Source organism: Nerophis ophidion, linkage group LG02 (genome assembly GCF_033978795.1).
Source record: "Nerophis ophidion isolate RoL-2023_Sa linkage group LG02, RoL_Noph_v1.0, whole genome shotgun sequence".
Classification (NCBI taxonomy): Eukaryota; Metazoa; Chordata; class Actinopteri; order Syngnathiformes; family Syngnathidae; genus Nerophis; species Nerophis ophidion.
The window spans coordinates 29296567-29310614 of record NC_084612.1 but is presented as its reverse complement, the minus strand read 5'-3'; the positions used below and the strand labels follow the sequence as shown (position 1 = coordinate 29310614).

General features: G+C 40.5%; 1 protein-coding gene across 3 annotated transcripts in view; it reads right to left on the bottom strand.

Annotated features, from left to right (window-relative positions):
• The window catches only part of LOC133538922 (chromodomain Y-like protein 2), an 87387-nt gene that overhangs the window by 13922 nt on the left and 59417 nt on the right, over positions 1-14048 (bottom strand). For 2 of the 3 annotated variants that reach the window (XM_061880861.1, XM_061880852.1), the window contains exons 5-7: positions 10427-10637; positions 10217-10360; positions 9940-10140 (exon numbers count right to left, since the gene is read on the bottom strand). In XM_061880861.1, the coding sequence (XP_061736845.1) occupies positions 9982-10140; positions 10217-10360; positions 10427-10637 (514 nt within the window). In that variant the 3' untranslated portion in view covers positions 9940-9981. Of the gene's footprint in view, positions 1-3419; positions 10141-10216; positions 10361-10426; positions 10638-14048 lie in introns of those variants that run through there. The other variant, XM_061880843.1, reaches the window with a different exon arrangement.

Genomic DNA, 14048 nt, shown 5'->3' with positions numbered 1-14048 from the left:
ACAATGACTACCACTAATCATGGCAGACTTCATGAGAACCAACGACGAATACTTTGGCACAAATAATGATCCAGAACCTCATAGTTTTTCAGCCTGAATAAAAGGAAAATGAGTTACAACAGGGTCTCTGCAGGTTTCAATATGTCAAATTTAAGACTTAAGACCATCTTGAAAATAATTTAAGACCATTTCACATCCATACGGACTAAAAAATACAAGGACAAAGTAAAATCAGAGATCCAGACTGAATTTTAAGTATATGAATTCATATTAGAACACAAAATGGTTTAACTAACTAAATACACCAGGAGCTTATCTAGTGTAAACTGATTGAATAAAATATTAGCAAACATCGTAACAGCCAATTTTCAGATTTGCCATAGAAGTCTTTTCTTGCAAAAAGTTCTGTGTTCTTCATATTAAATGTTTTCATGTAACATTGATTGACAGTGATTGATTGATTGAAACTTTTTAGTAGATTGCACAGTACAGTACATATTCAGTACAATTGACCACTAGATGGTAACACCCGAATACGTTTTTCAACTTGTTTAAGTCGGGGTCCACGTAAATCAACTCTTGGTCAACATCAGCATATATTTTCTGTGAAAGGGACAGTTAGCATCTCTGCTAAAGCTAAATGGTTAACATTGGTAATGTTTTTTTCGGCTGTCAGAAGTGAGCAAACCGATAAAACCATCTACAGTACTACTGTATTTGCACAAAGTTGTGAAAGACAGTGTTTGCAGACAGAGTGATTGTCTAAAGAGAAGGAAGGCCATTATGGCTTGCAAGCCTCAAACAGAATTCGGAAGTGAATTATATGGATAACATAAAATAATGTGCTCAGCTCATTTAGTATCTGGTCTGGTGTATAATAAACATTCCTCACACCTGTATAGAAGCTTGTGGCACCAAGCCGGAAAAGTTTGTCGAGTTTAAAATTCCTCAAACAGCGGACACTCTATGGCGCTCAACAAATGGAATGCAGTATACGACAACATCGTTCGGAAGATTATGCTGAATTTACCAACTCAACGCAGAGCACAAGTCTGTGCTGAAAGATACAACCATCCCATCAGCCAACATCCCGATGAAAGTGGACAATGTAAGTCAGTGTTTTGTTATGTTCTTATTTCTCCACCAAACTTAGAACTCATATACATTTTAAGTTGTAGTCAGCTGGAGGCGTGTCTTAATGAAATGAAACAATGGATGTCCGCTAACTTTTTGCAACTCAACGCCAAGAAAACGGAAATGCTGATTATCGGTCCTGCTAAACACCGACATCTGTTTAATAATACTACATTAACATTTGACAGCCAAACAATTAAACAAGGCGACTCTGTAAAGATTTTGGGTATTATCTTCGACCCAACTCTCTCGTTTGAGTCACACATTAAGAGTGTTACTAAAACGGCCTTCTTTCATTTCCGTAATATCGCTAAAATTCGCTCCATTTTGTCCACTAGCGACGCTGAGATTAGTATTCATGCGTTTGTTACGTCTTGCCTCGATTACTGTAACGTATTATTTTCGGGTCTCCCTATGTCTAGCATTAAAAGATTACAGTTGGTACAAAATGTGGCTGCTAGACTTTTGACAAGAACAAGAAAGTTTGATCACATTACTCCTGTACTGGCTCACCTGCACTGGCTTCCTGTGCACTTAAGATGTGACTTTAAGGTGTTACTACTTACGTATAAAATACTACACGGTCTAGCTCCAGCCTATCTTGCCGATTGTATTGTACCATATGTCCTGGCAAGAAATCTGCGTTCAAAGGACTCCAGCTTATTAGTGATTCCCAGAACCCCAAAAAAGTCTGCAGGCTATAAAGCGTTTTCTATTCGGGCTCCAGTACTCTGGAATGCCCTCCCGGTAACAGTTCAAGATGCTACCTCAGTAGAAGCATTTAATTCTCACCTTAAAACTCATTTGTATACTCTGGCTTTTAAATAGACTCCCTTTTTAGACCAGTTGATCTGCCGTTTCTTTTCTTTTGTCCTCTGGCCCCCTCTCCCTTGTGGAAGGGGGGGCACAGGTCCAGTGACCATGGATGAAGTGCTGGCTGTCCAGAGTCGAGATCCGGGGTGGACCGCTCGCCTGTGCATCGGTTGGGGACATCTCTGCGCTGCTGATCCGCCTCCGCTTGGGATGGTCTCCTGCTGGCCCCACTATGGACGGGACTCTCACTATTATGTTAGATCCACTATAGACTGGACTTTCACAATATTATGTTGGACCCACTTGACGTCCATTGCTTTCGGTTTCCCCTAGGACGGGGTTGCCCACATATGCGGTCCTCTCCAAGGTTTTTTTTTATTTTTTTTTATTAAATCCAACCTATTGTTAAACCTCTCCAAGGTTTGTCATTGTCATTCACATCGACGTCCCACTGGGGTGAGTTTTTCCTTGCCCGTATGTCTCCCGTCCAAAGGCAAAACCCAGTAACTCAATGTTGGTCAAAATTGAGCTAATAATAATTTTGGAGTTCCTAGGTGATATGCTTTACATTAGTGTATGCGATATTGTAATTTGTTCCGTAAGCAAGTTGTTACGCGCATGGCAGGACCTAGCAACTACCACATAACCGCGTAGATACAACAGAAAAACCTAGTATCTCAAAGGACCAATCGGAGCTTCTTTGTCAGTCGCCTTATTGTCTTAAATGAGACATTTGCACGAATGGGGGCCGACGGTCAACCTGATGATGTGATATTATGGCACGAGGGGATATTTGGAAGATTGGCCCAGGACGTTGCAAGCACCTTCATTAAATGTATTGTTCTTGATTCTTCACCTTGCATACTCTTTTGGGCAGATAACTGTGGAGGTCAAAATAAAAACTGGACGCTGTACACGGCTCTTGCCCAATGTACAAACGCACAATGGGGCCCACCCGAGATTGTGATAAAATATCTGGAGAAAGGGCACACGTTCATGAGAGCAGATTCAATCCATGGCTCAATCGGCAAGAAAATGAAAGCTCAAGAAAACATCTATACGTTTGATGACTTTGTAGATCTTTTTAAGACAGCATCAAGATAGATTGGTTTTCCTTTGTTTTCTCAAAATCAGCTAGAAGTGAGTTACTAGGTTTTGCCTATGGACGGGAGATGTGGGTTCTGTACCGCAGATGTCGTTGTGGCTTGTGCAGCTCTTTGAGACACTTGCGATTTAGGGCTGTATGAATAAACATTGATTTATTAATTGGTTGATTTTATGTTGCTCAATATTTATGTTATCAGAGTTGAAAAAAGATGTTACGTTTACTTTTAGAGTAACAAGCAAATGGCACCTACTCAATGCGATAGCCCATATTGACTGTAAAGTCAAAAAATCCTATTTTGAAGAGCACATTCGTGTGTGTGTGTGTGTGCAGAAGTGTGTACACATGAACAAAAGTACGTCAATGATACAATAACATTAACTTTATTTCAAGGACGTTTTAGGGGAAAATGCAATTAAGTCAACCCGAAATGACAATAAATATATATAGGGAAAATAGATGTTTTGTTTAAGAACACAGTATCACAATATCTTACATGATTTAACATGCCTTTGTTCACTTAAAACTGTCTTCCGTCACAAAAGTAAACATTTGTATTAATATAATAAGTAGCATTTGCTTTAGGAAATTATAGTCGGATCTGTAGTAAACACTTGCTGCACTGTTGATATCCAATACAAACTACTCAGTTACTCAACTGTTCAATACGGGCACAAAGAGTAAAGGGCTATTTTGAGTCAGAAGCAGAGCAAAGAATGCACTTTGAATAAATACAAAAATAAACATACAATAAACATCTTCAATTTTACTTACAATGCAGGTACAAAACATACCTAGAAACAACAGACCATATTATTCATAATATGTACAGCATTTCACATGCGACATGTCACACCTGTACACCCATCTACATCTACACATACTGCATGTGAACAATTGCACAAATTAACTCATCGTTTTTTTCTTCTCCAAAATAGCTGCTAAGCATCTCCTTTATGTATATAGATAATATTTTTTTGGTAAAACAAAATAGATCTTCAATATGTGACACAAATCAAGAGTGACACAACATTGATCACGCACAATTCCTCGTAGTCCTGTTTCACTCACTTCATTGCATCATGATTGTACTCACATTTTCACAGCAAAATCACCATTTGAAAGTGGGAATCCTGCACAGATAGGAAGGAGTCCATGGCAAACTTGATCGTACATCCAGTGTTCATCATTCACCTTGTTGATAAAGCAACGGCCATGAAAACATTGAAGTTATTTCACAGGTAAAAACAAAACAAAACACTAAATGGACAAAGCTGTTTTGTTGGAAGGTGTAAATAACGTAAAACCGAATAGTGGTGGAGATGTTCAATATGGCGGAAGTTCATTTGGACAAAAGTAAAAGTGATTAATATCTATTTGCGGTTTCCACTTGTCTTAAAGGACCGATGAGAGTTTCTGTCGGAATTTTTGCCAGCTCGAAGTTGAACCCCGGAGACGGCCTTGCTTGGCTCGTCATCTCTGTTCCAAGCCATCCCGGAGGTGTTCCATTAATTAAAGTTCCACTCAAAGCATGACATGACGGACACAGCTTTGTGCATTGGGAAGAAACAAGGCCTCTTCTCTTTAAAGTTGTCTTGACAAAAAAATAAGGAACTAAGGTCCAACGTCAGATTGATTCCTCACAGAGTAGTTCATGTTACTGAAAGCAAGAGGTAGGTTTTCTACTACTTTTACTAGTACTACAAACCCCGTTTCCATATGAGTTGGGAAATTGTGTTAGATGTAAATATAAACGGAATACAATGATTTGCAAATCCTTTTCAACCCATATTCAGTTGAATGCACTACAAAGACAAGATATTTGATGTTCAAACTCATAAACTTCATTTTTTTTTGGCAAATAATAATTACCTTAGAATTTCATGGCTGCAACACATGCCAATGTAGTTGGGAAAGGGCATGTTCACCCAATTAGCCTGCACACCTGTGGGATGTTCCAAATAAGTGTTTGATGAGCATTCCTCAACTTTATCAGTATTTATTGCCACCTTTCCCAACTTCTTTGTCACGTGTTGCTGGCATGAAATTCTAAAGTTAATGATGGACCGGTATAGCTCGGTTGGTAGAGCGGCCGTGCCAGCAACTCGAGGGTTGCAGGTTCGATCCCCGCTTCCGGCATCCTTGTCACTGCTGTTGTGTCCTTGGGCAAGATACTTTACCCACCTGCTGCCAGTGCCACCCACACTGGTTTAAATGTAAACAAATTAGATATTGGGTTTCACTATGTAAAGTGCTTTGAGTCACTAGAGAAAAAGCGCTATATAGGGACGGCGTGGCGCAGTGGGGAGAGTGGCCGTGCGCAACCCGAGCGTCCCTGGTTCAATTCCCACCTAGTACCAACCTCGTCACGTCCGTTGTGTCCTGAGCAAGACACTTCACCCTTGCTCCTGATGGGTGCTGGTTGGCGCCTTGCATGGCAGCTCCCTCCATCAGTGTGTGAATGTGTGTGTGAATGGGTAAATGTGGAAGTAGTGTCAAAGCGCTTTGAGTACCTTGAAGGTAGAAAAGCGCTATACAAGTACAACCCATTTATATAAATATAATACACTCCACATAATTTGCAAAAAACATATATATTTTCTTATCAGTTTGAACATCAAATATGTTGTCTTTGTAACATATTCCACTGAATATGGGTTGAAAAGGATTTGCAAATCATTGTATTCCGTTTATATTTACATCTAACACAATTTCCCAACTCATATGGAAACAGGGTTTGTACTTCCTCAAAGTACTGCATTGAGACGCATAAAAAACACATTGACTTATATAGAGATATAGAGATGATATGTGTGCGAAACCCAGCTGGTTTGGACTCCCTGCCACGACTCCTGGTTACCCGGGTGAGAGGCGAGCATTACTCTTGAAGTCGTCCAGCCACTCCGTTATATTTGCAAACCAACGGTTGGCGTCCAACGATTTCTCCCCAAGCGAGTCAACCGCTGACACAGACACGCTAAAAAAAAGTGTCTTAAAGTTTGAGGGGTAATCCAACACAGGATTTATGATGCTAGTTATAGGATTATGGGCCTGATCTACTCAAGGTTTGCGTGCATTAAAAACACGTAGTAGTGCGTGCAAAGCTCATCTACTAAGCTTGTGCACAGATCGCACGGTGTGGCGTGGTTGGGAGTGTGGCCGTGCCAGCAACCTGAGGGTTCCTTGTTTGATCCCCACCTTCTAACAACCTTGTCATGTCCGTTGTGTCCTTGAGCAAGACACTTCTCCCTTGCTGCTGATGGGTCGTGGTTAGGGTCAGCGCCCCCCATAAGGGTCTAAATGTGTGTGTGAACGGGTGAATGTGGGAATAGTCTTCAGAGGACCAAGCTACGAACAATGGGAGACCGGGCTTTCTGCTCCGCTGCTCCCAATTTGTTGGAACGCTCTCCCTGATTACCTGAGGGCACCACAGACTGTGGATGCTTTTAAAAAAGGGTTACAACCCTTCTTTTTAAAAAAGCCTTTTTTTTTAGATTTATGCATATTAGTTGTAGCTATTAGGCTGTTCTAGTTTTTATTTGTATGTATTTTTATTATATTTTTATTTATTTATTTCTATTTTTTTAATACACCGTAGAACTTTGTGGTTGTTTACTCAATGTGAAGTGTTTTTTTTTACAAATAAAATATATTAGTATTATTATCATTAGCGTCAAAGCGCTTTGAGTACTTTGAAGGTAGAAAAGCGTTATACAAGTATATCCCATAACCCAAAATTGCATCTCTTACATAAGCAAAATAAGGAGCACAATCCATTTAAAGTGTTTGTCTCCACGTACTAAGACAGTAGAACACATGCTGATTATCACAACGCCCACAATACTGGCAGGAGAAGGTGTGAATATAATCATTTAGGACACGCCGTGTGGTTTATCAAGACTTAAACAGTCCTGCGGCCGCCGTTTGGCATCGATAATTAGTACGTCTGCAATATCCGCGGAAACTGGCACAGTTACGGACAAATACCTGTGAGAAAAAGGGCGTTTGCGGTGGAAAGACAAGACGAATGAGAAATAGAATATTTTGTGTGTTTTCTTGTGTCAACATATTTGGACTGACATAAATCATTAAAGTTTAAGTACCACTGATAGTCACACACACACTAAGTGTGGTGAAATTACTCTCTGCGTTTGACCCATCCCTTTGTTCCATCCCCTGGGAGGTGAGGGGAGCAGTGAGCAGCAGTGGTGGCCACGCTCGGAAATCATTTTGGTGATTTAACCCCCAATTCCAACCCTTGATGCTGAGTGCCAAGCAGAAAGGTAATGGGTCCCATTTTTATAGTCTTTGGTATGACTCGGTCGGGGTTTGAACTCACAACCTACCGATCTCAGGGTGAACACTCTAACCACAAGGCCACCGAGCAGGTATTAGACACATCTAATTAGCAATGTCATCTTATAATCTGCTGGATGTCTTAAAGGGTTGATTAAAATAAATTGATTAATTTTGGTGCACACAAGTATATATATATATATGTATATATATTTTTTTTTAATGGTGTTCGTTTTTTTCATAGGGGAAATGTATTATTGTAACATACTTTCTATATGAAAAACTTTTTGCAATATGCATTTTCTTGCATCATTTTCTTGCTTTAGGGAATTATAGTCAGATCTATAATGAATATTTATTGTACTGTTAATATCCAATATAAACTATTCATGTCCTCACTTGTTCAATACGGATCATTGGGCACAAAGAGTAAAAGGGTTATTTTGCACCTTCAACGTGATAAAAGTAGGTTCCAGAAAAGGTGGTACTTATTAGATTTGTGCACTGCATGTCACAACCTGATGAAACCCCCCAGTTTGGACCATATGATGGCGTAAATGTGAAGTATCTCTATGGTGACAACCGGCATACATGCCAAAAAACACATATAAATCGGGTGATCTGCACCACTTTTGCACTAATCAATTATCCACACAGTCTTGGTAGATCACACGCAACATGCCCACTAATAGTACACACAATTTATAGTTTGTGTACGTTGTTTAGCGCCTGTTATCTGGATCTTAGTAGATCGGGCCCAATGTCTGTCAAACTTGTTAAGCTTGTATTAAAAATATATAAATACAAAGAATAAAATGGGTCGTCTTATGTTTAGTTCAATGCAAGAATTGTTCAAAGAGTGTCACCGTCCCTAAATAGAAGCTCAAGTTTCGCGCAGGATATGTTCTTCTGACAATTCAAGCATCAAAGTAGCCTGAGTGGAATGTACATGATCAATGCAAAGTAACTTTGGTTTTCACTTAATGTCAACACAGCAGGCAACTTAGGCTGGATTTACGCTACGAGGGCGTCCACATACTGTAACCCAGTTTAAAAACATTTTAATAATAATCATGAAATTTAATTTGATTCTTTTTTCATTTCACCTGTTTGTAAACTACAACAGAAATGCAGTGTGTATGTGTGACGTATGCCATTCAGGGGCATTTTTAGTCATTTGGGGGCCCAAGGTAAACCTTGTCCTCAGGGCCCTCCACACACCAAAAAGATGGTACTCTACCATGTTTGTTAGAAACCTCCATGCAAACTGCACATTAAAGCTCGGCCAGCAGGAATTTTTTGATCATTTTTTTTTTAGCACAGTTGGACCTGTTCTGACGCGTAGAGCTATTATTGTGAAAGTCAAAGTGTGTGACTGGTAGGAAAAAGAGAGTTCCTGACGTTGACTGTGTTTGGACAAAATATAGTTTTTTATACAACGTTTTGGGGCGACATGAAATCTGCCTGTTTGCCTAATAATAGTCTGCCCATGATGCCAGCTAGCGAGGCTGTGCAATAGTACCTTGGTTAAACCTCACAACTCACACTTTTAGCTCGATGGCTCGACTCAACTCGCAATCAGTAGGCATATGTGGTCAGCAGTTCGAGGCCGGCGTGTGCAGGACTGACCACTGTTACTGATGTGTACGCCTACTCACTTATCTGTTGTTGTTGCTAGTTACCAAGCACACAGGTAAGCCAGCATCGTTGGCACTAAAGACAAAGTAATCTCTCTAAGCTAAATGTAATAATTTTCTTCTGAGAGTTTTCTGTTTTAGGATGCACAGCATACAGCCTTACCACGGCCGACTTTTCAAGACACCGGATCTGCATCCAATTCCCTTGCCTGGTTAGTGATTTGTTCATTGTTGTTTACTTTCAGTTATTTACGTACATTCTGTGTGTAAAACTTAAAGAGTTCATTTAAAAAGGACGGTAGGGCAGGGATTCATATGGTCCCATACCTGGGTGGATCTTGTGCGCGAGGAAGAGGGCGTGGGGGGGGGGTTTAATCATTTTGCAATGCAGTCTGCTGAAAATGACGGAAAGCGCCACTCTACCTAGCAACTGATGCTGTGGTCAAAATTGGAATTACCACAAAACACATTTTAAGGTGCTCAACAGGTACAGTGAATAGCGAACCTCCCCCCCAATTTATCACGTTTCCTGTGTCAGGTAAACCGTGACAAATGAACACATATGAATTCCCTTCCTATTTCATTCTCTAAATTGGGAAAAGGGGCTCTTAGACCTGCAGTGTAAATCCAGCCTGAAATACATATCTTACTGTATATACAAATACTTAACTTTAGAATGCAAATATATATATAATATATACATATATTTATGTATATATATATTCTAAAATATCATTACTTTGTCATGTGCTTGTCAGACAATTGATTTTCTGTATCCTGATTCATTTCGGCATGTACACAAAGCCAGTGTACCTTCCTCTTGAGCCCTGCTTGATGTTCATTTGAACTAATCGAGATTTGGTCCCCTTCTCGAAAAGAGAATCAACAACCGGGCGGTCCAGTTGAACAAAAACGAGAAGAATTTGATGAAAGCACACTCAATCTCAGGCTTACTCCGTGCTGATGGCTGGAAACCAAGACTGCTTCAGTTTGGGGTCACTTCTCATACGCTTTGTTGTGCAAGTAGCTGAAAAGCGCCTCCAGCCCTTTGGTGGAACACCACAGCTGCTTAAGCATCTGACACTCCTTCTCGTTCACTTCTTCTAAAACACGCAGGAGGATGCTCCTCACCAGGCATTTGGATTCCTCTAGAACCTTTTTGGAGAAGGGAAGTTTTTTTTTTTTCTTTTAAGGATATATTCAAGAGAACAAGCAATCTTGCACTACGCACCACAGCATTGCATGACGCCATCTCCTTCACACGCAGCATCACTTCCTGATTAAATGTGGTTGGCCAGAAGACCTGCGACACCAGACCGCGACTGCATGCTTCTTGTGCCGTGAGTTTTCTGCCGCAGAACAGCATCTCATTGGCCTAACAAAAGGACCAGACAAAATTTGAAGAGAGATTCAAACTTAAAAAGATGTTGTTTCCACTCACCAAAGCGACACCCAGGATTTGGGGGAAAGTGTAAGAGGAGCAGCCAGAAGGGGTGAGGTGGAGAGCTGCACATGGAGTTTGGAACCAGGCTCTCTCACTGGCCCAGACCACATCGCATAGAGGCAGGATCGATGCCCCCAAGCCTAGGGCTGGCCCATTAATGGCCACTACTATGGGCTTTTTGAAGCGTATGAGGGCCAACACAAAGTCCCTGGAACAGGTACAGATCAGTAAAAGTTAACACTAGCTATGAGCACAGGGACAATATTAATGGGATTATAAACCTAACCCGAATAAAAATGCTTCATGTAAATATGCCATTCGGACTATTCTGACCTGATCACACACATTCGGATCAAAATTTAATTCTGATCGAGACAGTTGCTTTATGCCATCAATCATTCAGATTGGAGCACATGTAAACACTTCTTCCAAAATTTGAATTGAAATGATCCTTATTGTGCATCTTTTTGATGTCAGCTACTTTGGTGGTGGAGGGGGGACTTAATTTAATAGTCTCAGAATGAAGCGATTATCTTGCTGCGTTATATACTGTTGCTCTAAAACCAGGACTCACAAAATGATAATAATAAATGGGTTGTACCGTACTTGTATGGCGCTTTTCCACCTTCAAGGTACTCAAAGCGCTTTTCCACATTTACCCATTCACACACACATTCACACACTGATGGAGGGAGCTGCCATGCAAGGCGCTAACCAGCACCCATCAGGAGCAAGGGTGAAGTATGGTCATGTGTCGATGTTACAATAAAAGGAGGAATCGATCCAGTTGTCGTCTCAAATAGTTTTATTCACGGCTTTACAGCTACTTCAAGTGCTAACTGCTAGCATTGAGGGCACAGAGCAGCTCCATTTCAAAAAGAGAGGTAAAACAACAGCAGTGAACAGAGGGAAAAATTTATAAATACAAAACATGATGTCGTACAAGCAGAAATGCACAAAGCCATGTTTGTTTACAGCAAAAGTTAGTCTGTCTTCTTCACCACCTGCAGTGGTGCCATAACAAACAGTAACGCACCTTCACATTTACGGTATGTGCTGCGCATGTCAAAGTAAAGTATTCCGATTTAAGGTGTGATGCAAGAAAATGCAAGTCATAATCAGACCATTTTTTGGGGGGGTCCATGTACCGTACACAGGAACATTCTAATCCGATGTATGTTCACATTAAAGGCCTACTGAAATGAGATTTTCTTATTTAAACGGGAACAGCAGGTCCATTCTATGTGTCATACTTGATCATTTCGAGATATTGCCATATTTTGCTGTAAGGATTTAGAAGAGAACATCGACGATAAAGTTTGCAACTTCTGGTCGCTAATAGAAAAGCCTTGCCTTTACCGGAAGTATGTGCGCATGATGTCACGTGTTGCAGGGCTCCACACATATTTCACATTGTTTTTAATGGGAGCCACCAGCAGTAAGAGCAATTCGGACCGAGAAAGCGACAATTTCCCCATTAATTTCAGCGAGGATGAAAGATTAGTGAATTAGGATATTGATAGTGAAGGACTAGAAAAAAAAAAAAAAAAAAAAAAGCAATGGCTCCGGGCGGCGGCAGTGTGAGCGTTTCGGACATAAGACACATTTACTCAGATAATTTTGGAAGATCCCTTATCTGCTTATTGTTTTAATAGTGTTTTAGTGAGATTTTAAAGATTGTAAAGACATACCTCGAGGTCGGATGGCTGCGGTGAACATGAAGTCTCTCAGAGAGAAGCCGAGGAGCCAAGCTCACAGCTGCCTTTTAAACAGCTGCTGCCGGACGACGAATAATCCAAAGATTTCTCCGGTAAGATATATATCACAATTTCCCCATCCATTGACGTAGAGAAAACATGTTCGCTTGACCGCTCTGTGTTAAAGCTTCACAACAAACAAAGAAACACCGGCTGTGTCTCGGTGCTAAAGACAGCTGCAATCCACCGCTTTCCACCAACAGCATTGTACTTTATAGTCTCCATTATTAAATGAACAAATTGCAAAACATTCAGCAACACAGATGTCCAAAATACTGTGTAATTACGCCATGAACCGAGACAACTTTTAGCCGTGTTTGGTGCAGCGCTAATATTTCCTTAAAGTCCGTGACGTCACGCGTACGCATCATCATTCCGCGACGTTTTCAACAAGAAACTCGCAGGAAATTTAAAATTGCAATTTAGCAAACTAAAAAGGCCGTATTGGCATGTGTTGCAATGTTAATATTTCATCATTGATATATAAACTATCAGACTGCGTGGTCGGTAGTAGTGGGTTTCAGTAGGCCTTTAAATAAATGTTGTCCATGTACATGTGGCTATTGATTCATGGATCTACGATCTATAGGACATGAGCTTTGGGCAATGACAGAAATGCTGCAGATATATGCAGCAAAGAGCCTTAGCTTTTTCACGTGGAGAGGAACGAGCTTAGCATCTATTATACTTTTCTCCCAGACACTTGCCTGTAAGTTTTTTTTCTTTTTAGATATGCCCAACCAAGAATAGTCTTGAGAGCAGAACTAGGGCACCCTGGAAAGACTATCACTGTGTCTCAATTTGAACATTTCCCTACTTAGTCCTCAGAGTGCAAAAGTACAACAAACTGCAGTGTGCGGTCACTTCCTTTATGTTGCACTTAAAACACGTAAAATGCTAAAAGCATAGTGCTGGATACTTATTCAATAGTCACCATTTTAACTATGTAATTGTCCTTGAGAGAGTCAAATTAAATGTGTATGGCATTACTGACACCTAGTGAGTTGTGTACAGTACTACATCACAATCTATTTATGAGATCCCCATTATATGCACCAAAGATTTCGCCCAATTTGACTATAAAAATCCTTATTGAAAACCAGCCCTATTGTCCACAGTACAATTTTTACAGTGAACTGACGGTATTCCATTTTAAAAACAGTCTGTCAAGCGAGCTCGGGAACACCTTGTTATCTTCCCGAGATGTAGAAACAGAATTGTCGAGTCCAGAAGTTTTTGACGTGTACCACTGTAAGACTGCGCTGAAAGAATAGAATATGTTAGGGATTTCTCTTACGTTCCAAAAAACACATTTTCTGGAGTTTTCTGCTAACTACTGCCTTGTTTTTTTACTCTGTCACTCTGTAGGAACAAATAAAAAATTGCGAACCCACATGTACCTGCAAAAGAAGCTTTCAAAGGCTCTGTCACTTTTTAAGGAGCTAAACCAGGGTTGTCAAACATGCGGCCCAAACAGGTTCAATCCGGCCCGCAAAATGGGTTTGCTAAGTGTAAAATTGAGCAGCATTTTTAAATGAAAGAAACTTCTTATCTAACTGTGTCCACTAGGCAAGAAAATAGATTACCGGTATACCAGGGTTAGCAAGTATACCAAGCAAGAGGTACATGGTAAAGCAGGGCTGTTGTCAAAGTTTGTTGATGACGAACCCCAAGATGCAGAGATGGAGGCAGGCATGGAGTGAGAAAACATAATTTTAATATAAAAACACTTAGAACAAAACCAAATAAAGGGTTCAAACCAAAAGCGCGCACGTGGTCGGATAACAAACAAAAGGCCTAGCGTGGAAGCTAACAGGTATCTAACAGGAAACAGAAAAACTGGGAACAGCTAATGGCTAACA